The sequence below is a fragment of the Nilaparvata lugens genome, chromosome 14 (genome assembly GCF_014356525.2).
Source record: "Nilaparvata lugens isolate BPH chromosome 14, ASM1435652v1, whole genome shotgun sequence".
In the NCBI taxonomy this organism is placed as follows: domain Eukaryota; kingdom Metazoa; phylum Arthropoda; class Insecta; order Hemiptera; family Delphacidae; genus Nilaparvata; species Nilaparvata lugens.
Window position 1 is genome coordinate 17,962,587 of NC_052517.1, and position 27,937 is coordinate 17,990,523.

Below are 27,937 nucleotides of genomic sequence, written 5' to 3' on the forward strand. Positions count from 1 at the left end.
GAATAACTGAATCTACCTGACACTCTCAGATTGGAGAAATTGATAAATTTCGAATAACTGAATCTACCTGACACTCTCAGATTGGAGAAATTGATAAATTTCGAATAACTGAATTTACCTGACACTCTCAGATTGGAGAAATTGATTAATTTCGAATAACTGAATTACCTGACAATGTCAGATTGGAGAAATTGATTAATTTCGAATAACTGAATCTACCTGACACTGTCAGATTGGAGAAATTGATTAATTTCGAATAACTGAATTTACCTGACAATGTCAAATTGGAGAAATCCTTCTCGAAGGGACTAGTGGACGCGTGGAAGAACTCGCAGAAATCGGCAGTGGTGGGGGGAGGAGAGGGCGAATCAGGGAGGGGGAATGTGGAAGGAGAAGGAGAGGGGAGACAAGAAGATGAAGCTGGAGAGAGAGAAGATGCAGGAGTGGCGACATCATAGTATCTGCAAAAAGAGAAAATAATTGAACATTTTAGATTCTCAAATTGTTTTATTAGATCTAGGCCTATAAAACATAATATTATAACAGATGGAAAGTACTGAGATATAGCATTTATTCAAAATTATTTTATTTGAATTTAATTATTTAATTTGAATAAAATAATTTGAATATGAATTAAGAATCATTTTTTTATAATAATAATTAATAATACTGTGGGTGATGTCCACAAAAGCTCTAAGGCTTGTGCGTGGGTAATGAGTAAGAGGGATGATTTATTTATTCATTTATTCAACATGTGGCAGATACACAAAAAATACAATAGCTCATGAGTCTCAAATGCCTAGATATACACTGTATATTTCCAAATTCTTTGAGATGTTGTGTAGTTTTTGGTCAGGAGAACATAAGTTTGTCTGACCGCCATTATTTGCTAGTCCATTTAGCGTTACCCAATGTGCACCATGGAGGCGAACTAGCGTTACACATATTTAAGTTAAAAATCTGGTGATGATGATGATGATTGATTGATTGAGTACTTTATTTATGTAGATTACAATATATACTGGCTTATACACTTATATACAATAGCTTAAAATACAGCAAAACTATAGATGATATTTACATAATATAGACTAAGAAAAAAACTATTAACGTCAACCTCATTGATTAACGTCAACCTCATTGATTAACGTCAACCTCATTGATTAACGTCAACCTCATTGATTAACGTCAACCTCATTGATTAACGTCAACCTCATTGATTAACGTCAACCTCATTGATTAACGTCAACCTCATTGATTAACGTCAACCTCATTGATTAACGTCAACCTCATTGATTAACGTCAACCTCATTGATTAACGTCAACCTCATTGATTAACGTCAACCTCATTGATTAACGTCAACCTCATTGATTAACGTCAACCTCATTGATTAACGTCAACCTCATTGATTAACGTCAACCTCATTGATTAACGTCAACCTCATTGATTAACGTCAACCTCATTGATTAACGTCAACCTCATTGATTAACGTCAACCTCATTGATTAACGTCAACCTCATTGATTAACGTCAACCTCATTGATTAACGTCAACCTCATTGATTAACGTCAACCTCATTGATTAACGTCAACCTCATTGATTAACGTCAACCTCATTGATTAACGTCAACCTCATTGATTAACGTCAACCTCATTGATTAACGTCAACCTCATTGATTAACGTCAACCTCATTGATTAACGTCAACCTCATTGATTAACGTCAACCTCATTGATTAACGTCAACCTCATTGATTAACGTCAACCTCATTGATTAACGTCAACCTCATTGATTAACGTCAACCTCATTGATTAACGTCAACCTCATTGATTAACGTCAACCTCATTGATTAACGTCAACCTCATTGATTAACGTCAACCTCATTGATTAACGTCAACCTCATTGATTAACGTCAACCTCATTGATTAACGTCAACCTCATTGATTAACGTCAACCTCATTGATTAACGTCAACCTCATTGATTAACGTCAACCTCATTGATTAACGTCAACCTCATTGATTAACGTCAACCTCATTGATTAACGTCAACCTCATTGATTAACGTCAACCTCATTGATTAACGTCAACCTCATTGATTAACGTCAACCTCATTGATTAACGTCAACCTCATTGATTAACGTCAACCTCATTGATTAACGTCAACCTCATTGATTAACGTCAACCTCATTGATTAACGTCAACCTCATTGATTAACGTCAACCTCATTGATTAACGTCAACCTCATTGATTAACGTCAACCTCATTGATTAACGTCAACCTCATTGATTAACGTCAACCTCATTGATTAACGTCAACCTCATTGATTAACGTCAACCTCATTGATTAACGTCAACCTCATTGATTAACGTCAACCTCATTGATTAACGTCAACCTCATTGATTAACGTCAACCTCATTGATTAACGTCAACCTCATTGATTAACGTCAACCTCATTGATTAACGTCAACCTCATTGATTAACGTCAACCTCATTGATTAACGTCAACCTCATTGATTAACGTCAACCTCATTGATTAACGTCAACCTCATTGATTAACGTCAACCTCATTGATTAACGTCAACCTCATTGATTAACGTCAACCTCATTGATTAACGTCAACCTCATTGATTAACGTCAACCTCATTGATTAACGTCAACCTCATTGATTAACGTCAACCTCATTGATTAACGTCAACCTCATTGATTAACGTCAACCTCATTGATTAACGTCAACCTCATTGATTAACGTCAACCTCATTGATTAACGTCAACCTCATAGCTTCACCAAAAACAACTACTAGGACTATCGGCTTCAGTTGACACTCACATTTGCAACATAGACACCCTATACACTGTCTATTATTAGTGTGTTGTTGAGAGTGTAAGAGTGTAAGAAGGGCACAGTATGAGAGACTACCAGCGTCACATAGCTTCACCAAAAACAACTACTAGGACTATCGGCTTCAGTTAACACTCACATTTGCAACATAGACACCCTATACACTGCCTATTATTAGTGTGTTGTTGGAGTGTAAGAGTGTAAGAAGGGCACAGTATGAGGGACTACCAGCGTCACATAGCTTCACCAAAAACAACTACTAGGACTATCGGCTTCAGTTGACACTCACATTTGCAACATAGACACCCTATACACTGTCTATTATTAGTGTGTAGTTGGGAGTGTAAGAGTGTAAGAAGGGCACAGTATGAGAGACTACCAGCGTCACATAGCTTCACCAAAAACAACTACTAGGACTATCGGCTTCAGTTAACACTCACATTTGCAACATAGACACCCTATACACTGTCTATTATTAGTGTGTTGTTGAGAGTGTAAGAGTGTAAGAAGGGCACAGTATGAGAGACTACCAGCGTCACATAGCTTCACCAAAAACAACTACTAGGACTATCGGCTTCAGTTGACACTCACATTTGCAACATAGACACCCTATACACTGTCTATTATTAGTGTGTTGTTGAGAGTGTAAGAGTGTAAGAAGGGCACAGTATGAGAGACTACCAGCGTCACATAGCTTCACCAAAAACAACTACTAGGACTATCGGCTTCAGTTAACACTCACATTTGCAACATAGACACCCTATACACTGCCTATTATTAGTGTGTTGTTGGGAGTGTAAGAGTGTAAGAAGGGCACAGTATGAGAGACTACCAGCGTCACATAGCTTCACCAAAAACAACTACTAGGACTATCGGCTTCAGTTGACACTCACATTTGCAACATAGACACCCTATACACTGTCTATTATTAGTGTGTTGTTGAGAGTGTAAGAGTGTAAGAAGGGCACAGTATGAGAGACTACCAGCGTCACATAGCTTCACCAAAAACAACTACTAGGACTATCGGCTTCAGTTAACACTCACATTTGCAACATAGACACCCTATACACTGCCTATTATTAGTGTGTTGTTGGGAGTGTAAGAGTGTAAGAAGGGCACAGTATGAGAGACTACCAGCGTCACATAGCTTCACCAAAAACAACTACTAGGACTATCGGCTTCAGTTGACACTCACATTTGCAACATAGACACCCTATACACTGTCTATTATTAGTGTGTTGTTGAGAGTGTAAGAGTGTAAGAAGGGCACAGTATGAGAGACTACCAGCGTCACATAGCTTCACCAAAAACAACTACTAGGACTATCGGCTTCAGTTAACACTCACATTTGCAACATAGACACCTATACACTGTCTATTATTAGTGTGTTGTTGGGAGTGTAAGAGTGTAAGAAGGGCACAGTATGAGAGACTACCAGCGTCACATAGCTTCACCAAAAACAACTACTAGGACTATCGGCTTCAGTTGACACTCACATTTGCAACATAGACACCCTATACACTGTCTATTATTAGTGTGTTGTTGAGAGTGTAAGAGTGTAAGAAGGGCACAGTATGAGAGACTACCAGCGTCACATAGCTTCACCAAAAACAACTACTAGGACTATCGGCTTCAGTTAACACTCACATTTGCAACATAGACACCCTATACACTGTCTATTATTAGTGTGTTGTTGGGAGTGTAAGAGTGTAAGAAGGGCACAGTATGAGGGACTACCAGCGTCACATAGCTTCACCAAAAACAACTACTAGGACTATCGGCTTCAGTTGACACTCACATTTGCAACATAGACACCCTATACACTGTCTATTATTAGTGTGTAGTTGGGAGTGTAAGAGTGTAAGAAGGGCACAGTATGAGAGACTACCAGCGTCACATAGCTTCACCAAAAACAACTACTAGGACTATCGGCTTCAGTTAACACTCACATTTGCAACATAGACACCCTATACATTGTCTATTATTAGTGTGCTGTTGGGAGTGTAAGAAGGGCACAGTATGAGAGACTACCAGCGTCACATAGCTTCACCAAAAACAACTACTAGGACTATCGGCTTCAGTTAACACTCACATTTGCAACATAGACACCCTATACACTGTCTATTATTAGTGTGTTGTTGGGAGTGTAAGAGTGTAAGAAGGGCACAGTATGAGAGACTACCAGCGTCACATAGCTTCACCAAAAACAACTTCTAGGACTATCGGCTTGAGTTGACGTTGAAATTTGGAACATAAACTCTCTATACCTTTTGAATATCTTCTTATGCTAACTTTTCTCTAACGGTCCTTTACCATGGCATATCACCATAAATGATACAGTATCAACACAATATGATACAGTATCAACACAATATGATACAGTACCAACACAATATGATACAGTATCAACACAATATGATACAGTATCAACACGATATGATACAGTATCATCTCAACTTGATACACAACACCATGATTTGATACAAATCTTTGAATTAATTCTACAAGCCTTGGGATATCTTCTTATGCTAGGCTATCTTTTCTCAATGCTGGTGGGTTCAATTTTCTACATGTTTTCAAAATGTGGAAATTTAGATTTAGTTTTTTTTCAGAATTCACTAAGTATTTGAATGAATGAACAACTTCATTTGTTATCAATTGATAAACGAGTGAATGAATAATTTTTTTACTAATTCAAATTCATTCTTCCAGTTGTTTATACATTAATATATAAATTTAGTGGAATAGATGAATAATAATTTTACCTTGATTCTATCTGGCATGGCGGCTATGATCTGTTCAGCCAGTGTTAAGACTCGTACTTCTTGCTCCCCTGAAAAAAAACAGTAAAAATTAACATTTTTTCTTTACTTTGGGAGCTAAAGCCCCAACTAATTAATTAGAATTTCAGTGGGATTAATCCCCACTCATTGATTCTGTTCAACAAATAATAATTGTTGACAAATTATGTTATTATAAACCAAAATTTGGGAACAGAATAGTTTTGGGCTATGCAAATTGTTCTTTCCAGATCATATTCATATGACTTGTAAAATTGTATTAACAAATAGAAAAATAAATTCAGGACATTTTTACACAGAAAAATACTTAATTCAAAACTTATCTGATTTCCAAGTCTTTGAACAACAAACGATATTTAGGGAGATTTCAAATAGAGAAGACGTGTTTCGAGACATAACAATTGAATTTCGAAACGTTTAATATTTTCAAAGACTTTTCAATAACTTTAAAAATATTTAGTTCACGAAATTTTATAGAAAAAACACAATTCAAGACAGACCTATCAATAAGGTACCTATAGTATGTACTTTATTCATTTATTAATACAATAAGTACATCATTAGAATGGTAGGGAGAGAAAAAATAAATTAACCTTGTGCTATTCCTCTCCCAAATTTAGATAAGGTTACACATAGTCCCAAATAGATTGAGTCTTGTAGTTGTTCACTTCACAACATTTTCAGTCCTTAAGAACTTTTGAACGAAAAGTTCACATTTGAAGACCTTATCACATCAAAATAAATTTTCAACACATTTTCACAAAAAAGACAAAATACAATTCAAACTTGGCACGTTTCAATATTTTTAATACGTTTTAGACTTGAGCTGGGTTTACACCAATAGATTATAGATTCCTTATAGATTTTATTGGTTTGAAAACAAAATATTGACACCAAAGACCTTAAAGCTGCGATTAGACCAAAGTTATTAACAAAAAGTTAATAAGTCAATCCTTATAGATTCTATTAGATTGAACATAACTTATTATACACATGATGAACATATGTGTTTGTCAAGTTCCGTTCAATCTAATAGAATCCATAAGGATTAAGTTATTAACATTTTGCTAATAACTTTGGTGTAAACCCAGCTTTAAAATACTTTTCAAATGCATTATTAGAGAGACATTTAGAAAGGGAGATACAGAATAAAGACAGTCTTACTTGAAAATAATATAACTCAAGACATACCTGTCCCGTTTCAAGAATTTCAAGAATTGTTACACTAGATTGCACAAATGCCTATTAAAGTTTAATCACGGAAGGTTTTTCTAAAAAGAAGGCGGAACCCCACCGAAAATCCGGGTTCCTTCATATCCATAATTCTCTATAATTATTCTACATCCCTACCCCTCACCAAGCCTTAATATCCTCCCACTTTCCCTTCCCCCCTTCCCTTCAAATTCTGCCCATCCAATAGATTAGCCTACATTATTATCATCAATTGTATTAATTTCCACTAATATTTTTCACTATGTATTGTATTTAAAAAAATTAGAAGTGTTATTTTTTGTTTGTTTTGTTCAATTTTATAATTGTGAAATGCCAGACCTGGCAATGTAAGATGAATTGAATAACTATCAAATATCAAAATATCAAATATCTCTATCAATAGATTCTATTAGATTGATTCTTGTGACATTTAATCAGGGTTAAAAATTGGCAATCTTTCGTGCAACCGGGTGTTAAGCAGCGTTTACACCAAAGTAATTAACAAAATGTAAATAACTTAATCCTTATAGATTCTATTAGATTGAACATAACTTATCATACACATGATGAACATAATTATGTGTTTGTCAAGTTCCGTTCAATCTAATAGAATCTATAAGGATTAAGTTATTAACATTTCGTTAATAGCTTTGGTGTAAGCCCAGCTTTAGACTTCAAAGACTTTTTAACAAGAAACTATAGCTTACATAATTCAGGAGGCATGGAATACATTCAGAAGACATAAATACATTTTACAAGACATACATTTAGAAGACATAATTTTTGTATAAGACAAATACAAGATCCAATTAATTTCAAGGATGGAAGGAAGAAATTTATTTATAACAATTTAGCAGCAATTTAGAGAAAGAAATGAATAATCCAAGAAATTTTTAAACGGAAAAAGTCATAATAATTGAAGACGTACCTGACACATTTGAAGACTGGTCTTCATCGGATATATTCATATCAAGCTGACCAAAACTGTCTTGGTTCAAAGCGGCATCTATTTGCAGGTTAGGTAGTGAGCTCTCACCTTGTAAAACTGTAGAGTTTTCAAATTTTAACAATTTTTTTATTTATTTTCCATCTTCAACCTGTCTCCGATTTGCTTCAATGCTTCACTAGTCTGCTCTTGGTTTTAGAAATACTCAATTTTTAGAATATTTTTTGGACTGAGAAGAACTAAATTCAGTTAATTGACTCTAGATATTTTCAAAAATACTCAATTTTTTCTATGTCTTTGGACTAAGAAAAATTGAATTCAGTTAATTGACTCTAGATATTTTCATTTTATTCATTTATTTATTTAAGATACAAATGACACTGATATAATAGCATTGGTTGATAAAATAATAAGGTAGGTAGTCCTTGTGGTTTAAAAACAAGGTTTAAAAAGTATATCGTGGAAATGGAATTGTACACTTAAGGGTGTGCAAAGGCTGAAAATAAACTTTCTACTGGTGATATTTTTCATAGTTTTTCGATTTATATATCATCAAGCTATCAAAATGAAAACGTTTTTTCAGGAAAACATATTTTTTTCCGATCATTACTTTTTTGAGATATGTGCGCCTAAAATTCAAATTTTTGGGACAACATTTCAAATTCGGTAAGAAATAAATCCATGAGATTTAGTGGATAAATTCTTCATGGTATTGATGATTGAATAAAACAAAAATTTTCCGAAAATATCCATTTTTGATAAAGTTATTCAACTTACCAGAAATCTATTTGTTGAGTTATTTTTGGTAATTTTTAGTAGATTGCATAACATTCTCAAAAATCAATATTTTCAAAACATTTTTGTTTTATTGAATCAACAATACTATGAAGAATTTATCCTCTGAATCTCATGGATTTATCTCTTACCGAATTTGAAATGTTCTGTCCCAAAAATTTGAACTTTAGGCGCTCATATCTCAAAAAGCAATGATCGGGAAAAAATGTTTTTCTGAGAGAACTTTTTTATTTGGATAGCTTGATGTTATACGAATCGAAAAACTTTGAAAAATATCACCAGTAAAAAGTTTATTTTTAGCCTTTGCACAGCCTTAATCTGCGTTTACACAAAAGTTATTAACAAAATGTTTACAAATGGAAATTACTGAGATATTGCAATTATTTAAATGCTAATGAATTAATTATTATTAAAGGAAAATCCCAATTAAATGCTGTAAATCTTCCTGAAGACGTCTGCTACTGCAAATATTGACAACAGGATAAACAGCTAGATGGAAATTCGATGAGCGCTACTATTCAAAAATTATTTGTCAGCCCGGGAATCGAACCCAGTAGTACCTCCTCGATTCCCGGGCTGACAAATAATGTTTGTATAGTAGCGCTCATCGAATTTCCATCTAGCTGTTAACCCTGTTGTCAATATTTGCAGTAGCAGAGGTCTTCGGGGTGAATTACAGCATTTCATTTGGATTTTCGTTTAATAATAATAATAACAAAATGTTAATAACTTAATCCTTATAGATTCTATTAGATTGAACATAACTTATCATACACATGATGAACATATGTGTTTGTCAAGTTCCGTTTAATCTAATGGAATCTATAAGGACGGAAGAATAAACATGTTGTTAATAACTTTGGTGTAAACGCAGCTTTATAGAGCTAACTCCTAATGTAAGGTAGGTACTGTATTTAGACTACCTATTGTTGATGTATTTTGTTTTGTTTTTTACTTTATTATTTTGTTGAAAATAATAAATGATGAAAGACGCATTGATGTACATTTTGATGTATAATTTGAATAAAGAGACGGATTGATTGTACCACTTTTCTTTCAAGTTTATAAGTGATGACACAGTCCAAGATAAGGTTAGAATTTCACGTGTATAATTTACAGATGTAAATTGCATGTATTCAAGAATGCTGATCTATATATAATATAAATGGAAAGTACTGGCTTACACACGTAGGGGATAGGAAATTCACGAATGACGTATCATCACGTCTCAACTACTCAACTAATTTACTTGACATTTCGCAAATAGATTATTTATTTATCGAGGATGGTTAAAGTTCTATATTGAATTCTTCAAGATTTCAGTGGGTCAAGTTTTCAGTTAGTCAAGTTTTTAATTGAACAATTATTATTAAACGAAAATCCCTATTAAATGCTGTAGATCACCCCGAAGACTTCTGCTACTGCAAATATTGACAACAGGGTAAACAGCTAGATAGAAATTCGATGAGCGCTACTATTCAAAAATTATTTATTAGCCCGGGAATTTTAATTTTTATTGAACCCTTGCGGAGCACGGGTTACCTGCTAGTCCTTATATAAATTTATAGTTTTGTTTTAATTATTTGAAGATACATTGTATTCATACCTACATTCATGTTGCCCTTAACAATTTACTATTTTTCAAAAATTTATTCCATTTATCTATTTGAAAATTTATCACTTTTATCTACCTGTTGCCTTTGGAGATGTGGAACAGTTGTATCCATTTTTACATCATCTGCGCATTATTTTAATTTTGAATTTGAAATTTAGTTGGTAATTATTTTTGTCAATTATTGGTAATAACAATAATTATACATTATAATCCTATTATATTGAGCGAGCAATTTCTGAAATTTTATATCTGGTTATTTATATTTATGTCTGGCTATTTATGTTCAACGGATCTCGAAAACAGCTCTAACGATTTTCACGAAATTTGGAACATAGTAGGTTTATGATATAAAAATTCGATTGCACTAGGCATCATCCTTGGGAAAACTCGCTGAACGACATTTAAAGGATAATTCATCCTTGGCTGAAACAGCTGAGACTTTCGTCGTCTGTGGATAGTGAAAAGTGAGCGAGTGATTCTGTGGAAAATCAAAATATCGCATCCCCGAAATTCATAAGCTGACGTATAGCCAGCTGTAAAATATAAACACGATCATTTTAGAGAATATTGTGTTCTGTTTATCAATAAATAGAAATAACGAGCCAAGCTCGGTGCCCCGTTATTTATATTTTATATAGATTCATGTATTTGTTTAGTGATGATATACAATATTTAGGCAAGGATTTCTCAACATTAATAACAAAATCTATTGATTTTTCTATTTATATTCATCGATTGATTTATGAATTCCATTATTTATTAAGTTCATGTACTCTTTTATTGATTTATTTATTTATTTATTGATTGAATGGTTTTTCGGTTTAGTGATTAATGTTGGTTGATTGATCGATGAAAAATTCAATTGAAGTTTTTTTTAAATGTTACTGTTTCTATCAAAAATTAATGTTTGTATAGTTATAAACATATTTTATGTTCTTCATTGTACATTGATCAATTAGTTTAATATTTTTTGTAATATTAATTATTATTAATCAATGTAGGTTCTGAGTGATTGATTTTATCTTTGTTATTTTTCAATTATAAATTTTTACATAAATTATCTACTTTATATTATGATTTATCATTTTTTATGTCGTTTAAACAGTTTACTTGAATTGAGCATGTAGAACTTCTGTGTAGAATTGAATAGAAATAGATGTTAAGTGCATAATATAATAAAATAGTACTATCAAAAGTATCAATAAAAGTAGAAAAATAAATTTATTTATCAAAAGCAAGACAAGATGCATCAGCAATGTATTCAGCTATCCAAAATACAAAAAAATATATATTTTTAAAATTTTTGAAAAATGTGAAAACTGTATAAAATGTTAAATTTGAAACCTAGTGTGCAGAAATTTTCAAGTGTAGTATATAAATTTAATGTTAATTCTAGAAATGTATATAAACTGTAATAAAGCTTGCAAAATGCATATAATAATTTATTTATCTAAGTATATTCTATTCATATATTTAAAGGCATCATGCTGAGTATATGAATGCTCTCATTGCAACTATCAAGTCTGTTCGAAAAATTGAAGAAAATACAGCCAAATTTAAAAAATTGCTCAAAACCCCATTTTTCAAAACTTGCTCAGCCTACTCTAGAATATTTCAAAGTGGATATCTTTGCTATTTTAATTTGAAGATATACAATCTATGTCAGCCAATAGAAAATAATTTTTTAATCATTATTCTCAAAAATTCGAGCAGGTGACAGTGCTTAAATATTGAAGCAAATCGAAAATTTAGAAATGTTTCCAAAAAAGTGCAAAATTTAACAATATTAGTAACAATACATTAGAAAAATATTGCAATATACAATAATTATAAAAGATATACACAGAAAGTGGAAAACTGTACCCAAGTTCATATTTCATGAAGCCTTTCTAGTCTAGATTCAAAAATTTGCTTACTTTTTCAAATTTGCTTAAATCTGTCAAGATTCCAAAATTTTTGCTGACTACAATTTTCTAATCTTAGCACATGCAGAATTCTGATTTATTGAAAAAAGTAGCTTAGGTAGAGTAAATTGTTTTTGAATAGAATAGCAGTAATTTTTTATAATATTTGTCACAAAATTTAGAAGCAAATTGTAATGCATGGACTAAATTCAACATGATTTTGCAGATAGTATAGTTATTTCTATGTTTTAACTAAGATTTGCAATTAAATACAGTTACTTACAGTTATGTATGTTCTTGTGGATGAAATGGCTACCTCTTAAATTTATTTCATTTTTTGAATAAATTGGAGGTTGAATAATTGAAAAAAGTATATCAAATATTTGGAAATAGATATATGAGAAAGTAGAGTAGAATAAACATCATGGAAGGGACAAATTTCAAGTAGGTATTTCTTAATATGAAATAGACTATTTCATAAATTTATGAAAGGTGATGTAGAAAGCAAAATAGGGACCAGTTGTCTCAATAAATCAAATTTGAGATATCATTTTTCCTCAATAAAGGAGACTATAAAGAACAATTTTAAAAAATTCAGATTGATATCTTGAAAAATCACTGAGTTAGGCCTATTTAAACATAAAAACAGGGCAATGTTATAACTTCATAACGACAACTGGTCCCTTTTCTGCAACATTATATGTGTTCATATAATCGACTGTTCATATAATCGACGAAAAAGTCGAATTTTCAATCGATTCTGACCAACAAAGGAAATGTTACTGCATGATAATCGATTGCAAACTCGAAATAGATATTTTTGACCCCAATATTGTCTGCCCTGGACATATTAATCTTCCGACAACTGGTCCCCCCTTTTCGCTTTCTACATCACTTTAATGTTTGCTGGATAATATTATTATTTGAACATCGTTTTCGAAGGTAATACCATAGAGAAACGATAGCATAAGTAGATATCCCATGGTATAGGGCGCTTATGTCGCAACTTTTACTGTTATCCCAAGACGATAGTTCACGTAGTTCTTTCCTATGCAGCTGTGTGACGCTGGTAGTCTCTCAAATTGTGCCGTTCATACACTCTCACCCCAACAAAACAGTAAAAATGTACAGTAATCGACAGTAATCGTATAGGGATTATATGTCGCAACTTTAACTGTTATCTCAAGCCGATTACTGTCGATTATTGTACATTTTTACTGTTTTGTTGGGGTGAGAGTGTATGAACGGCACAGTTTGAGAGACTACCAGCGTCACACAGCTGCATGGGAAAGAACTACGTGAACTATCGGCTTGAGATAACAGTAAAAGTTGCGACATAAATTCCCTATACCATGGGATATCTATTTATTCTATTGTTGCTCTATGGTAATACTTATGAAAAATTGAAATAAAGGGAAAATTTAATGGAGGCCAATTTGTTAATATGATTTTTGCTATAGTGAGGTCCACGTTATAGTGGCAGTGGTGAAAGATAGGAGAACAACGTTGCCGATCCTCTGTCTTGTCTATGCCTTCTATAGACGGTAGCTGATACAGGTTTATTGATGTAATATTAACTGTTCATTCTCGTTTAAAATGATCAATTATACTTTATTGAGCAAGAAATTATATTTTTAAATAATTTCATAATGGATTTTAATGATCAAGATGGAATATTTTGTTAATTGATTATTGACTCTACATTGTTAAAAGACGATCTGGCAACAGAGCAAAGCGAGGAAGAGATATCCCTATCCGCTTTGATAGACAAGGATAGCTGTTATGTAGCTAAGGTGAACGTAATATTTTCGAGCTCAAAATTTAAGTGGTTTTATTCTTTATTTTGTGAATTTAAAGTTTGTTTCATCTTTTTATGAAATTTTTGTTATCAATCTATCCAAATTCACAATTGTTTGTTTTATTCTAGTTTATATTTTCAGATTGTGATTTGGTGTAGAAATTGGAATGGACATAACCTATGTATAATATTTGGTCAATTTGAGACAAAATTAGGAAATTGAAGAAGTTTTTGGCAATAGCCTGTTTTTTCTTTTCTCATCAATGTATTGTTTTTGCTAACCTAATAAATAAATAGCTATACTATTGCTAATCAAACACTGCCATTATAAAGGTGCGTACAGATGTACGCGCCGCGAACATGAGCAATTCACTTTTAATCAGCTGATGCCAAGCTTTTTATATCTGTATCTTACAGTTTCTGTAAAAAAACAGATATAGTCAGCTGATTAAAAGAGAATTGCTCATGTTCGTTTAAAATACAATTCGCGCCGCGAACATGAGCAATTCTCTTTTAATCAGCTGACTATATCTGTATTTTTACAGAAACGGTAAGATACAGATATAAAAAGCTTGGCATCAGCTGATTAAAAGTGAATTGTTCATGTTCGCGGCGCGTATATCTGTGCGCACCTTAACGCGGACCTTACTATAGGATAATAAATTGGAACAAAATTTTCGAAAATTAGATAGAGTATAAATGAAAAACTGGAAATTAATTATCAAGAAAAAATACATTTCATAGAGGCTAATTAGTTAATATGATTTTGGCCGGATAATCAATTTGAATTCCATCATTTTCCAAACATTGTATATAAGGAAGAGTGGAATAAAATTATTGTAAAAGGGACAAATTTCATGTAATCTGTAAATAAATTCATGTACTTACATAGAGCAAAGTCCATTCTCCTGATAGGGGAGTCTGACATTGCACTGTCATAGGCTGAATCCGTTCCTGACAGAGGGGAATGTAGAGGAAGTGACATACTCCTGTCAAACCTAGAAAAAATATATTCAATTTATCAATTTATTTTATTTATTCAATCATTCAGAATTACACAACTTACAGAAGAGTAGCACAGGCGTTTTTTATTATTGACCGAGCGAAGTGAGGTCTAAGATTAAAGTCGACGGTTTGGCATTTCTCTTAATGTTTAAATGTTTGAGTGTTTTTATACGTTGCGCATTTACGGCGAAACGCGGTAATAGATTTTCATGAAATTTGACAGGTATGTATGTTCCTTTTCAAATTGCGCGTCGACGTAGATCTATATACTAGGTTTTTGGAAATTTTGCATTTCGAGGATAATAAAAAAGGAAAAAGGAGCCTCCTCCATACGCCAATATTAGAGTAAAAATTGGACTATAGAATTATTTATCATAAATCAGCTGTTGAGTGGATTATAAATCGCATGCCATGACGCATGCAATTCAATATCTCAATGTAACTTGGTGAAAAATCAGCTGCTGTGTAGACGACTATAAATTGCATGCCTCATTGAATGTAATTTTTATGCACTATTAAAAATAGGATGCAAAGAACTTATAACTGCTTGTCTGGGCACCTAGATGTCTTCCAATTTTCTCACGCTAAATTCCGGAAAGTGTTATAGTATGATAATTGAATCTTGTGTAAGCATGATCTGATCAAATAAATAGTTGGTGTATCAGTGTGGATGTGCATATGGTTTAACGTCGTTCAGTTATATATGTTATTTATTCTATTGAAAAATTTTTGTTCATTATTTGTTATTATATTCTTTAATTTTTATAAGTTTTGGAATTTTGAATTCTTAATTTGTTTTATTTTTACTTTTTTCATAAGTATTTGGAATCTTTGTATTTTTTATTTTTGAAATAGGTGGTATTTTTTTGTTTGTATTATTTATTATTGCATGAGTTCGTATTATTTTTATCATATTTTTCTTTTTTCATTTGTATCTGTACAATTTTTATTGTTAAGGAGACATATTTGGGAAAACCTGTTGTCTCTATTGTGAATAAATAAATAAATGAACTATTGATTGCGTGCAATAACGCATGCAATTAATAACTAATATAACATAGTATTGTCTCTCGAAGTTTCTCTGCTTTGAACTTGGGCTGTCCTGTTGCCAGTATGTCTTGAAGGAGATTAGCTTTTGATGTTAGCATTTTTGATACACCAACCCCAACAGCCATTTTCCCATTTTCAGCGTTTTCACACCGATATCTTGCCGACACGACATACAGACAGGATTTACTCTGATGGACAGTATAAGGGGAGGCTGCGGTTTATAACTGCGCGAGGTCTACTGTTCACAGAACTACTAGTTAATTGTAGTTTGAGAATAACAGTTCCTATACAATAATTGAAGGTGTATCAAGTTGTGGACTACTGTATATTATTAGTGTGTTGTTGGTAGTGTAAGAGTGTAAGAAGGGCACAGTATGAGAGACTACCAGCGTCACATAGCTTCACCAAAAACAACTACTAGGACTATCGGCTTCAGTTAACACTCACATTTGCAACATAGACACCCTATACACTGTCTATTATTAGTGTGTTGTTGGGAGTGTAAGAATGTAAGAAGGGCACAGTATGAGAGACTGCCAGCGTCACGTAGCTTCACCAAAACAACTACTAGGACTATCGGCTTCAGTTAACACTCACATTTGCAACATAGACACCCTATACACTGTCTATTATTAGTGTGTTGTTGGGAGTGTAAGAGTGTAAGAAGGGCACAGTATGAGAGACTACCAGCGTCACATTGCTTCACCAAAAACAACTACTAGGACTATCGGCTTCAGTTAACACTCACATTTGCAACATAGACACCCTATACACTGTCTATTATTAGTGTGTTGTTGGGAGTGTAAGAGTGTAAGAAGGGCACAGTATGAGAGACTACCAGCGTCACATAGCTTCACCAATAACAACTACTAGGACTATCGGCTTCAGTTAACACTCACATTTGCAACATAGACACCCTATACACTGTCTATTATTAGTGTGTTGTTGGGAGTGTAAGAGTGTAAGAAGGGCACAGTATGAGAGACTACCAGCATCACATAGCTTCACCAAAAACAACTACTAGGACTATCGGCTTCAGTTAACACTCACATTTGCAACATAACGGTCCTTTACCAGGGCATATCACCACAAGTGATACAGTATCAACAAACATGATACAGTATCAACACAATATGATACAGTATCAACACAATATGATACAGTATCAACCCAACATGAATCAGTATCAACACAATATGATACAGTATCATCTCAACCTGATACACAACATTATATTATTGGAGAATATAAAAAAGGGACAAACTTCAATCAAATCTGTAGAACAATTCATTGAGAAAACACTGGAGTATCAAGTATGATTTCATAGTTTATGGAACTAAAATATTGTTGTTTTAAACTACAATTTGATTATAATTGTAAATTATCAAAAACAGTAAAGAATGTGCAGGAAGAGACATATTTTATCAAACCTAGAAAAAAAATTATAATGACAGTGGAGAAAGATAGGAGAACAACGTTGCCGATCCTCTATCCTGTCAATGCCTTTTATGAAGGGTAACTGATACCAGTGTAATGATGTAATATTAACTTTTCATTCTCGTTTAAAATAATCAATAATATTTTATCAAGCAAGATATTATATTTTTCAATGATTTCATAATAAAAATTAAATATTTTGTTAATTATTTTTCTACATTGTTAACAAACAATCTGTCAACAGAGCAAAGCGAGAAAGAGATAGCGCTACTGTATCAGCTTTGCTGAATGATAGACAAGGATAGCAATACCATTGCTAAACAAACACTGCCATTATAACGTGGACCTCACTATAGTTTGTAAACTCCAATTTGTTCATGATTCCATTTTTTTATAATTGAGAATGACTTACTACAAACCTACAAAAAACAACAATTTATTAAGAAAACACTCAAATATCAAGTATTAATTAAAATTATGCTGTCAACTGATAGCCGTTGTAATGAAAACTGATTGGTAAATGAATAATTTTAGTAGAAAAACTGGTTGAATTTAACGAACATGGACAGTTTCGGGTTATCTCGACTAGTGGACGTTGACTTGGAACTGTTTCGCGCAGGCGTTGGCAATAATTCATTCAACGTGTATTCCGCTGTCAACTGATTGCCGTAATTTTTATTTATTTTATTTATTTTATTTATTTTATTTATTTTATTTATTTTATTTATTTTATTTATTTATTTATTTTATTTATTTTATTTTTTTATTTATTTTATTTATTTTATTTATTTTATTTATTTTATTTATTTTATTTATTTTATTTATTTTATTTATTTTATTATTTTATTTATTTTATTTATTTTATTTATTTTATTTATTTATTTTATTATTTATTTTATTTATTTTATTTATTTTATTTATTTTATTTATTTTATTTATTTTATTTATTTTATTTATTTATTTATTTATTTTATTTTTTTATTTATTTTATTATTTTATTATTTTATTATTTTATTTATTTTATTTATTTTATTTATTTTATTTATTTTATTTATTTATTTATTTTATTTATTTATTTATTTTATTATTTTATTTATTTTATTTATTTTATTTATTTATTTATTTTATTTATTTTATTATTTTATTTATTTATTTATTTATTTATTTATTTATTTTATTTATTTTATTATTTTATTTATTTTATTATTTTATTTATTTTATTTATTTTATTTATTTATTTATTTTATTTATTTTATTTATTTTTTATTTATTTTATTTATTTATTTATTTTATTTATTTTATTTATTTATTTTATTTATTTATTCCATGGGCATTACAGATCATACTTATAATAAATGTAATATGATTGGGAGAAGTTATGATAAAAACTGATTGGTAAATGAATAATTTTAGTTGAAAAACTGGCTGAATTTAACGAACCTGGACAGTTTCGGGTTATCTCGACTAGTTGACGTTGATTTAGAACTGTTTCACGCAGGCGTTGACGATTCAACGTGTATTCCACTGTCAACTGATTGCCGTTATGATAAAAACTGATTGATAAATGAATAATTTTAATTGAAAAATTTAACGAACCTGGACAGTTTCGGGTTATCTCGACTAGTTGACGTTGATTTAGAGCTGTTTCGTGCAGGCGTTGACGATTCAACGTGTATTCCGCTGTCAACTGATTGCCGTTTAAACAGTCGATTATTGCTGCTTCTGGTGTTGACTGTTCTGTCCGAGGTACCGGCTGCAACAAAAGTTGAAATTACACATATTTTGTTGGAATTTTTCATGAATTTGTGATGAATATTTATTTACTAATGGAAATTAATGAGAAGTTGCATTTATTCAAATGCTAATTTATGAATAACTAGCAGGTAACCCATGCTCCGCACGGGTCTATTTTAAAACTTTACAAACTGAAAACTTGACGTAATGAAATAGGCCTATAACCAACCCTCGTTGATTGAATAAATAAATGAATAATAAATAAATGAATTTATTTCCTCCTCAAATTACAAAAGTAGAAATTAAATAGTATCTTGGAAATTATACTGATCACGTATCCAGTTGTGTGATCAGATAATCAAAGTATAATTAACAAGGTGAAAACATTATCAACTTAATTAATAAAAATAAAAATAAACTAGTATGGAAAAAATAAAAAATAAAAGCTGTGAGTCTTGTCTAGGTGATTAAGACTAATATTGACAATCTATATGCAAAATTTCAAGTTAATCAGTCCAATAGTTCAGACGTTATGATGCGTCAAACATAATTTTCCTATCCCCTACGTGTATAAGCCAGTTTTTTCCTTTATCATAAATAGATCAATATCGGGCTTTGCTCGTTATTTTTATCTATTGATAAACAGAACACAATTCTCTAAAATGATCGTGTTTTATATTTCACAGCTGGCAATACGTCATCTTATGAATTTTGGGGATGCGATATTCTGATTTTTCACATTCTCACTCGCTCACTCACTTTTTTACTATCCACAGCTGTTTCAGCCAAGGATGAATTATCCTTTTAATGTCGTTCAGCGAGTTTTTCCAAGGATGAGACCTGGTGCAATCGAATTTTTAAATCATAAACCTACTTTGTTCCAAATTTCGTGAAAATCGTTTTCGAGCCGTTTTCGAGATCCGTTAAACATAAATATTCATATATAACCAGAAATAAAAATACAGAAATTGCTCGCTTAATATAATAGGATATCAATTAGCATTTAAATAATTTCAATATCTTATTCATTTGCATCTGTAGACTGGCTGGCCGCTATGGCTTCGTATAAAATGAGCGCTGCTATCCAGAGATTGTCAGTTTGTTGTAAGGGTAAACATTCCTGACCGGCAATTAGGAGGTACCGGGTTCGATTCCCGTGCTGACAAATAATTTTTGTATAGTAGCGCTCATCGAATTTCCATCTAGCTGTTTGCCCTGTTGTCAATATTTGCAGTAGCAGAAGTCTTCGGGGTGATTTTTAGCATTTAATTGGGATTTTCGTTCAATGATAATTAAATATTTAGCAAATAGGCTAATATTTAGCAAATTTACAATAAATTATTCACAACTGGCAGGTAACCCGTGCTCCGCAAGGGTCTAATTAAGAGCTTGACCTTCTGAAAGAATTTAAAATACGCTTGAAACCATCCTCGGTTAATTAAGAATCGATCTGCAAAATGTCAAGTTGATCAGTTGAGTAGTTGAGACGTAGTGATGCGTCATTTGTGAATTTCTAGCCAATTCTTTCCTTTATAATATAATTATTATGTTGCTTTGGCCTGTGATCTGTATATTATGTCCTGCAACATCTTATCAGTATCATTGATACATAGGCTACCAGCATTTGTATCAAAACTCCTGTATCGAAACATGAGTTTCCTGAATCGAAACACATATTGCTACACATTGCTATCAGTGTATCAATTTCTCTATGAGCATCCTGTAAACAAACACATTTTACAACAATGTATGACGTATGAAATTGCGTGTCCCATGAATGAAATTTGAACATCAGGCCTAATTCTGGAAAATTGAAATTTGGGCTTCGAGGTGCACGTGATTGATATTATAAGAATCTATGTGCAAAATTTGGATACCTAAATCATTCCCGTTTTTCCGGTATGCAATCCACAAGTTGACATGTTTTGATGCGAACAAACACAACCCTACTCTCTCTTATTATATAGAAGTAAAAGGACTTTCTTCTCTGTGAATTATTACACTCATATGAGAAGGCACAACGGGCTAATGCCCAAAACTGCCCCTTTTCAAATTTTTACTACAGTTCTTATTTATACAATTTTGACTTATTTTTATGAAATTAAATATAAAAAATTGACTAGTTTTCCAATAATTTTCACTCACCAGCTGTGGGTCCAGGACTAGTGGAATTCTGAGTTCTTCTAGTGTTATCCAGTCCACTCAAAAACATTTTATTCTCATTCACCCCTCCTCCTCCTCCTCCTCCTCCTCCTACACCTCCTCCACCTACTCCTGCTCCTTCTTCCAGCTCGACAGGGGAGGCACTGAATCTGAGATGTTGGCTTTCATTTTTCGAAATCGGTCTCAAAAATATACCGTCGTCTCTGTCTCCAATCACCCGTGCTTCGCGACGGGATTTCACCGATGGTTCTGTGCTGTCTGAGGTCTTATCGGAGCTGTCTTGACTGCCTGTGAACAAAAATTGAAAAGAATTTATGAGATAAACTGTAAAACCTCCAATAAATAACGAACAAATTCATCCTCCAGATCAGATTAAATTGAGCTATATGTGTTAGATTGATGAAATAAAAATATTAGTAGGCCTAAGACTGGTGGGGAGATTGATGGGGAGTCCCTGAGTATATAATTAAAGCCGTCCCGAGTATATAATTTACTAGCAGGTAACCCGTGCTTCGCAAGGGTCTTTCTTAAAACTTGACGTAATGAAATCTAGAAGAATTCAAAATAGGCCTATGGACAGAGAGTCAGTCATTCTATCAGGGCTCGGATAATTTTGAACTTTTAATTGAATAAAAATGGAAGAATATAATTTCTATATGTAAATAACAACACCTTCATTGAAAGACATATTAACTGCATGCGTTTTCAAATTGCCGATACAGCATTGATGAAACTAAACTGTAGACGTTTATTTAGCATTTGTCTCAAAAATTGTTCTAGATGAAAAATTAATAATCGATGCCACGTGTAGGCCTAAACATTGCATCAGGAAAACGAAGTTTTAAAACTATGTTTTTCAGGTAGAAAGCAATATAGAAACAGATGTTCCTTTTTTAATTTCGACCATATGATTTGGTGATTTTTTAATGAAATCGAATGTACAATTAATGAAATTTAAACATTAATTCTGAAAAATCTAGAAGGAAATTTAAAATTTGGGCTTCCAGGTGCACGAGATTGATATTTTTAGAATCTATGTGCAAAATTTGGAGATCTAAATCATTCCCGTTTTTCCGGTATGCAATCCACAAGTTGACATGTTTTGATGCGAACAAACGAACACACGAACAAACACAACCCTACTCTCTCTTATTATATAGATTATTACAATTTTATATATTATTTATTTTTTTTACTGGGATTCAAGACTGTTATATATCACCCAGATCGACAATTTAGCGTGCCCATTCAATAACTTTTATGTGACCAGGCTCAAAATTTTGTTCATATTTGGGTTTGAACCCGGGACCTCCAGACTGCTAAGCAAGCACTATATCCACTAGACCACGGATCATTTCTTGTTGGTGGAAAATAAAATGATGACTACTTTTCTCGACATATTCGTGAAAAACGAAGAATAAGATGGAAATGTCTTGAACAACAAAAAATATTCAATTTGTATCTAAGTTACTATGATGGGATTAACATTACTTATTATTATCACATTATTATTTGAGATAACATTATTCAAAGTCAGTGGAAATTATAGGACAGTATGGTTGCCACGTTTCTTCTACCACCACCTTCTATAGTAGATAGTTGTTATTCAAGTCATCCCTGTATATCTGATTCTTATTATAGCTATTAAAGAAACAGTTCCAATCAATTCCATTCAAATTGAAAACAAAAAAGTGGCTCCTGTCCAATAGAATCAATCATGGAGAACAATTAGTTCTATGAAAAATTTTCCATACTGTTTCATTCTCATTTTCTTCATTATAATGATTTTTTCCCATGAGTATTATAAATGTTTTTTATGTTAAATTTTTATAAAACTTCTACATCATAGGTTATCAATTTTCTTTTTTAAATTTGTGTATAGAAATGTGGTTTTTATGAACTTCTAATGACTCGCAACATGTATCTTTATTAGAATTTTCAACTTTTGGCATAACATCTTAAACAATAGCAAAATTAGTGGCATCCCGACACATATTCATATATAGTGGGGGCCACATTTTCTTAGATCAGCAAATAATCAACCAATTGTATTAATACTTTGTAAATAATTGTACCTTATATGCTTTTTGTAATCATGTCTGTAATTTGAATAAACTCCTCTGGTCGTGTTGTACCCTCGACCAGAGACATTATTATTATTATTATTATTATTATTATTATTATTATTATTATTATTATTATTATTGTTGATTTGTATTATTAATAATCAAATCATAGTGTTGCATAACAAGTTGAGATGATACTGTATCGTATTGGCTTGATAATGTATCACATAGATTTGATACTGTATCATGTTGTGGTTGTTCTTGTTCTATAGTGAGGTCCACGTTGTAAAATCAGCACCTGATTAACATTGGTGTTGCTATCCTTGTTTATTATTAGACAAAGCAGATAGCTCTATCCTTTTCCAAACCTACACTGTTGCCAAACCGCTTGTATGCTATGAAGAAGAAGTATAATGAAATACCGATATATTCTGATATGGACTGTTACATTAGACAAGGCAGATAGCTCTACTCAAATGTGTCCCACTAAACAAGTAGTAGCAAAATTGAAAGAGACAGAGATGCAAAAATGGGAACTTACCATGAATGAGAGAGACAAAACAATCGACAGACGAGATGCCAGAGAGAGCATCGCTGTTTCTCACCCTCTCATTCTCCAATCGCTCTATCTCCTCCACCAGTCGGTTATGTTCGTTTTCACGGGCGCAGTCTAGAGCAGTTCTTAGCTTATCATCCCTTACTCCGAGGGCTGTGTGGTTCCACCTGAAAATAAATAAACAGAAATTTAAATAAGAACGAATTAAGAAATTCATGAGAATAATCACACACATAATGATAAGGTACCTACAATGGCAGTATTATTTGTTCGAAGATTTTTAGCTGTTCTCTTTAATCCTGCACACACACATCGATTTTTGTTCGTAGGATATTTTGCAGTCCTTATAAATTCTATCATATTAGCCTTCCGGCAGTCGCGCTGTTGTAAAAAGTACAACAGTGTCAGTTTTTTTGCTGCACAAAACTATTGAATGGGGTGGTGTCAGTGAATGAGTCACCTATGCATTCCAAAACTTTCCCCCATCACTCCACTGAGTTGCAGTATCAACCGAGCAATGGTTCAGTCTTTAGGTGCCATTTAGTCGCCACAGTGCATAAGATAGGGAACGACTGTATACGGGGACTGTAAACGAACCAATAACGCAGAATTGATGGCTTTGCTTGATGTACCTTATTGGGCTATGAAATGGTAATCATCCAAATGTTCATAGGCGTAAAATAATCCAAGAAGATGGAAAAGTAATTATACAATTAATTAATATGTCTTGACAGTAAACAGAGTACATAACATTTGGAAAACTGGATGTTGTACAAAATACACTACGCGACTGCTTGTGTGATTGAGTAGGGCGCGACTACCGGAAGGTTAAACAGAACTTGTCAAACATCATCTGTTTAATGTAATATAATTTATAAGGACGGAGAAAAATATCGTAGGAACAAAAATCGATGAGTGTGTGCAGTACTTAAGAAAGAAGTTTGTTTTTCTTTTTTATTTATAGTTTACTGCCTATAAGGGACGACAGATAACAAATTCAAATGGGAACATACAAAGGAAACCAAAACTAAAACAATGGAAACCATTGGACCTAAAACAGACCCATGAAGCACACCATCAGTGAAAAGGTAGCCTACACATGGAGAAAAATCCGTTAACTGTTTTCAATAATTTCTTGTCATCAAGCTAACTAGGACTCTAGAACTAGACGAGAAAAATTAACAGGAAACCATGTTTATTATTTTTGAGCAGAAAAAATGATGTTAAATACTATCAAATGCCTTTGAAAAGTCTAGAAATGCTACTTTTAACTCATCAATCGATTGGAATCTGGTTGAGCTATCTGTTAATAACTTGACAATTCGATTGGTTGAGAAAGAGAAGGAGAGGAAGAGCGGGAGGAGGAAGAGGTAGATGATGAGGAGGAGGAAGAACGGGATATTAGTTTCGGTTGTTACACCATTATCAATCCCTAAAGTGAGGTCCACGTTATAATGACAGTATAGGAAGATAGGAGAAAAGGGTTGCCATATCTCAGCCTTGCCACCCAAACAGCTGATACTGCTATACTGATCAATTTAACTGTTCATTATTGTTGAAAATAGTTAATCATATTTTATTTGTCAAGAAAATTAATTTTTTAAAGATGTGATAATAAATTTTCATGATTGAGATTGAATATTTTGTCAATTAGTTGAATTTCTACATTGTTGATAAACGATGTGGCAACATTGCAATGCGTGAAAGAGATAGTGCCATCTGCTTTGTTGAACGATAGACAAGGATAGCAACACCATTGCAAATCACACACTGCCATTATAACGTGGACTGCACTATAGTAGAATAGTGGAACTAGTATCTCAAATTGTTTAACAAATTAATTTAGAAGAGAAGAACGAGGAGAAGGAGGAGAAGGAGGAGAAGTAAAAGAAGGAGTTCTACAAGGAAGAGAATTGAGAAAGCTTAACCTGTTTATCCAAGTAATACAATTCAAGACACACAAAAATCATTTTTTAACTAATACGATTGAAAACCACCAAAAAACCGTTGAAATTCAAATCAGTAGACCATGTTTCGCACCTGTAGAGCAGAATGGCAGCCTCACAGTGACCACTGGCACAAGCCCTGGCCAACGGGGTGGAACCGTCTGCATCCCTGCTGAGGGCGTCCACCTCACTCTCAAGGGCCAGGGAGGGGTTGCTGTTCCTCCATCGTAGCATAGCTCTCAGCAGACGGGTGTAGCCCAGGTGGGCGGCCAGGTGGAGGATTGTCATCGATCTAAACACACAACATGAGACATGAGATAAGATTATTTATTGGATTTTTTTCATTCAAGAATATTTAGAAAGATTGAAGTTTTGTACAAATGAATAAAATAAGTTAGAGTACGCGTCCCATAGATATACATCCGTGACTTTAAAATGGCCTAAAGGCATTTAAAGTCATTTAAAATCATGATAATTTTTCAAATTCATAAAACAAAATGGCGGCCATTTAAAATTTTGTTTCTCAAATAACTCAGAAACGGAAGGTTTTACAAAAACTTAACAAGAATAACTTTTCTTAGTAAATTTAATTACCTATCGATTGGTACCTGACTTTTCGAGATAGGACCAATATGACAGCCTTAGTGATGGGTGACCACTGAAAGTTTGTTGTAGTGCAAACAAACGCATGCTAATAGAGTCGCCTCAATGATGCAACAATCTTTATTTGCATTGCATGTTGATATTAAGTGATTTTAGGTCATTTTAAACAATAAAATAATGTTACATAACCATCTATAGGTGGGTCACCAACCACTAAAGCTGTCATATCTCAGTTAATATTGGTCCTATCTCAAAAACTCAAAAAGTCAATAGGTAATTAAATTTACTAAAAAAGTTATTCTTGTTAAGTTTTTGTAAAACCATCCGTTTCTGAGTTATTTGAGAAACAAAATTTTAAATGGCCGCCATTTTGTTTTATGAATTTGAAAAATTATCATGATTTTTTGTAGCTTTGTCTAGTTGTTATAAATGATTGTGCACAGTTTAAATTTCGTATGTTGAACCATTATTTTTTTAGAAAAAAAAATAAGTGAAAAAAGCAAAATGGCCGCTGTGTGAGTAACTGGAGACTTTCGGACAATTTAAATATGATACTTAGATATGTTTTTCACTCAGGAACAATGTCCAAGAGTATTGGTAGGGAGTTCGTAAATGCCCTGTATATTCTTTTCTATCTTTTATCTTATTTTTTTCTTGTTTGTGTGTTTAATTGAATAAATGAATTGCAATTTGAAATGAATAGAATGAATGCTAAAAGATAACCCGTTCAAATTGGTAATCTCTCATGAATTTATGATGAAAATTAAATTCATCGTTTATAATTATTAATAATTTGTGATTGGCATGTTGAGTTATAGGTAGTTTAAGGTGGGTTCCGAACCACTGTCATCTTACCTGTGAGAGGAAAACCATGAGATGGAGTTGTCGATAGATTCGCGATGACATTCGACCCTCCAGGGTCGCTGACACATCTCCTGGCAGTAGCTCACCAGCCGATCCTCGAAGCTGTTCTGCTTCGACATACGACCGCTTCCCACCTACAGCACAACAAAATATATACAGTCAACTCCCAAAATCTATGAGCATCAAACGAGAAAAAGAACACAATAATCTTAGTAGTAGACAAATAAATATATCGCTTGTTGGTGTCATAAAATAATAATAATTAAATAATGAATCATAAATAAATATTAAAATAATAAATGATATAACAATAATTCAGTCAAAATAAAAGTGTAACAGCTCAATAATTTACTCTAAAGAAAACTGACATAACTCAATGATTGGGTCAAAAGCTAAGTGTCAGCTCAATAATTTACTCAGAAGAACTCAATAATTGGGTCAAAAGAAAATTGTCATAGTTCAATAATTTATTAAAAGAGAAAAGTGACACAACTCCATAATTAGGTCAAAAGAAAAGTGTAACAGCTCAATAATTTACTCAGAAGAACTCTATAATTTGGTCAAAAGAAAATTGTCATATCTCAATAATTTACTCAAGAGATAAG

At 32.6% G+C, this 27,937-nt stretch overlaps 1 protein-coding gene across 1 annotated transcript in view; it reads right to left on the bottom strand.

Moving 5' to 3' along the window:
* The window catches only part of LOC111044254 (calmodulin-binding transcription activator 2), a 100,630-nt gene that overhangs the window by 17,621 nt on the left and 55,072 nt on the right, over positions 1–27,937 (bottom strand). Inside the window, exons 14-23 of the mRNA XM_039441187.1 lie at positions 27,324–27,466; positions 25,960–26,157; positions 23,905–24,086; positions 21,278–21,585; positions 18,997–19,151; positions 14,797–14,906; positions 7,779–7,895; positions 5,603–5,670; positions 671–693; positions 271–461 (exon numbers count right to left, since the gene is read on the bottom strand). Coding sequence (XP_039297121.1) covers positions 271–461; positions 671–693; positions 5,603–5,670; positions 7,779–7,895; positions 14,797–14,906; positions 18,997–19,151; positions 21,278–21,585; positions 23,905–24,086; positions 25,960–26,157; positions 27,324–27,466 — 1,495 coding nt within the window. The remainder of the gene's footprint in view (positions 1–270; positions 462–670; positions 694–5,602; positions 5,671–7,778; positions 7,896–14,796; positions 14,907–18,996; positions 19,152–21,277; positions 21,586–23,904; positions 24,087–25,959; positions 26,158–27,323; positions 27,467–27,937) is intronic.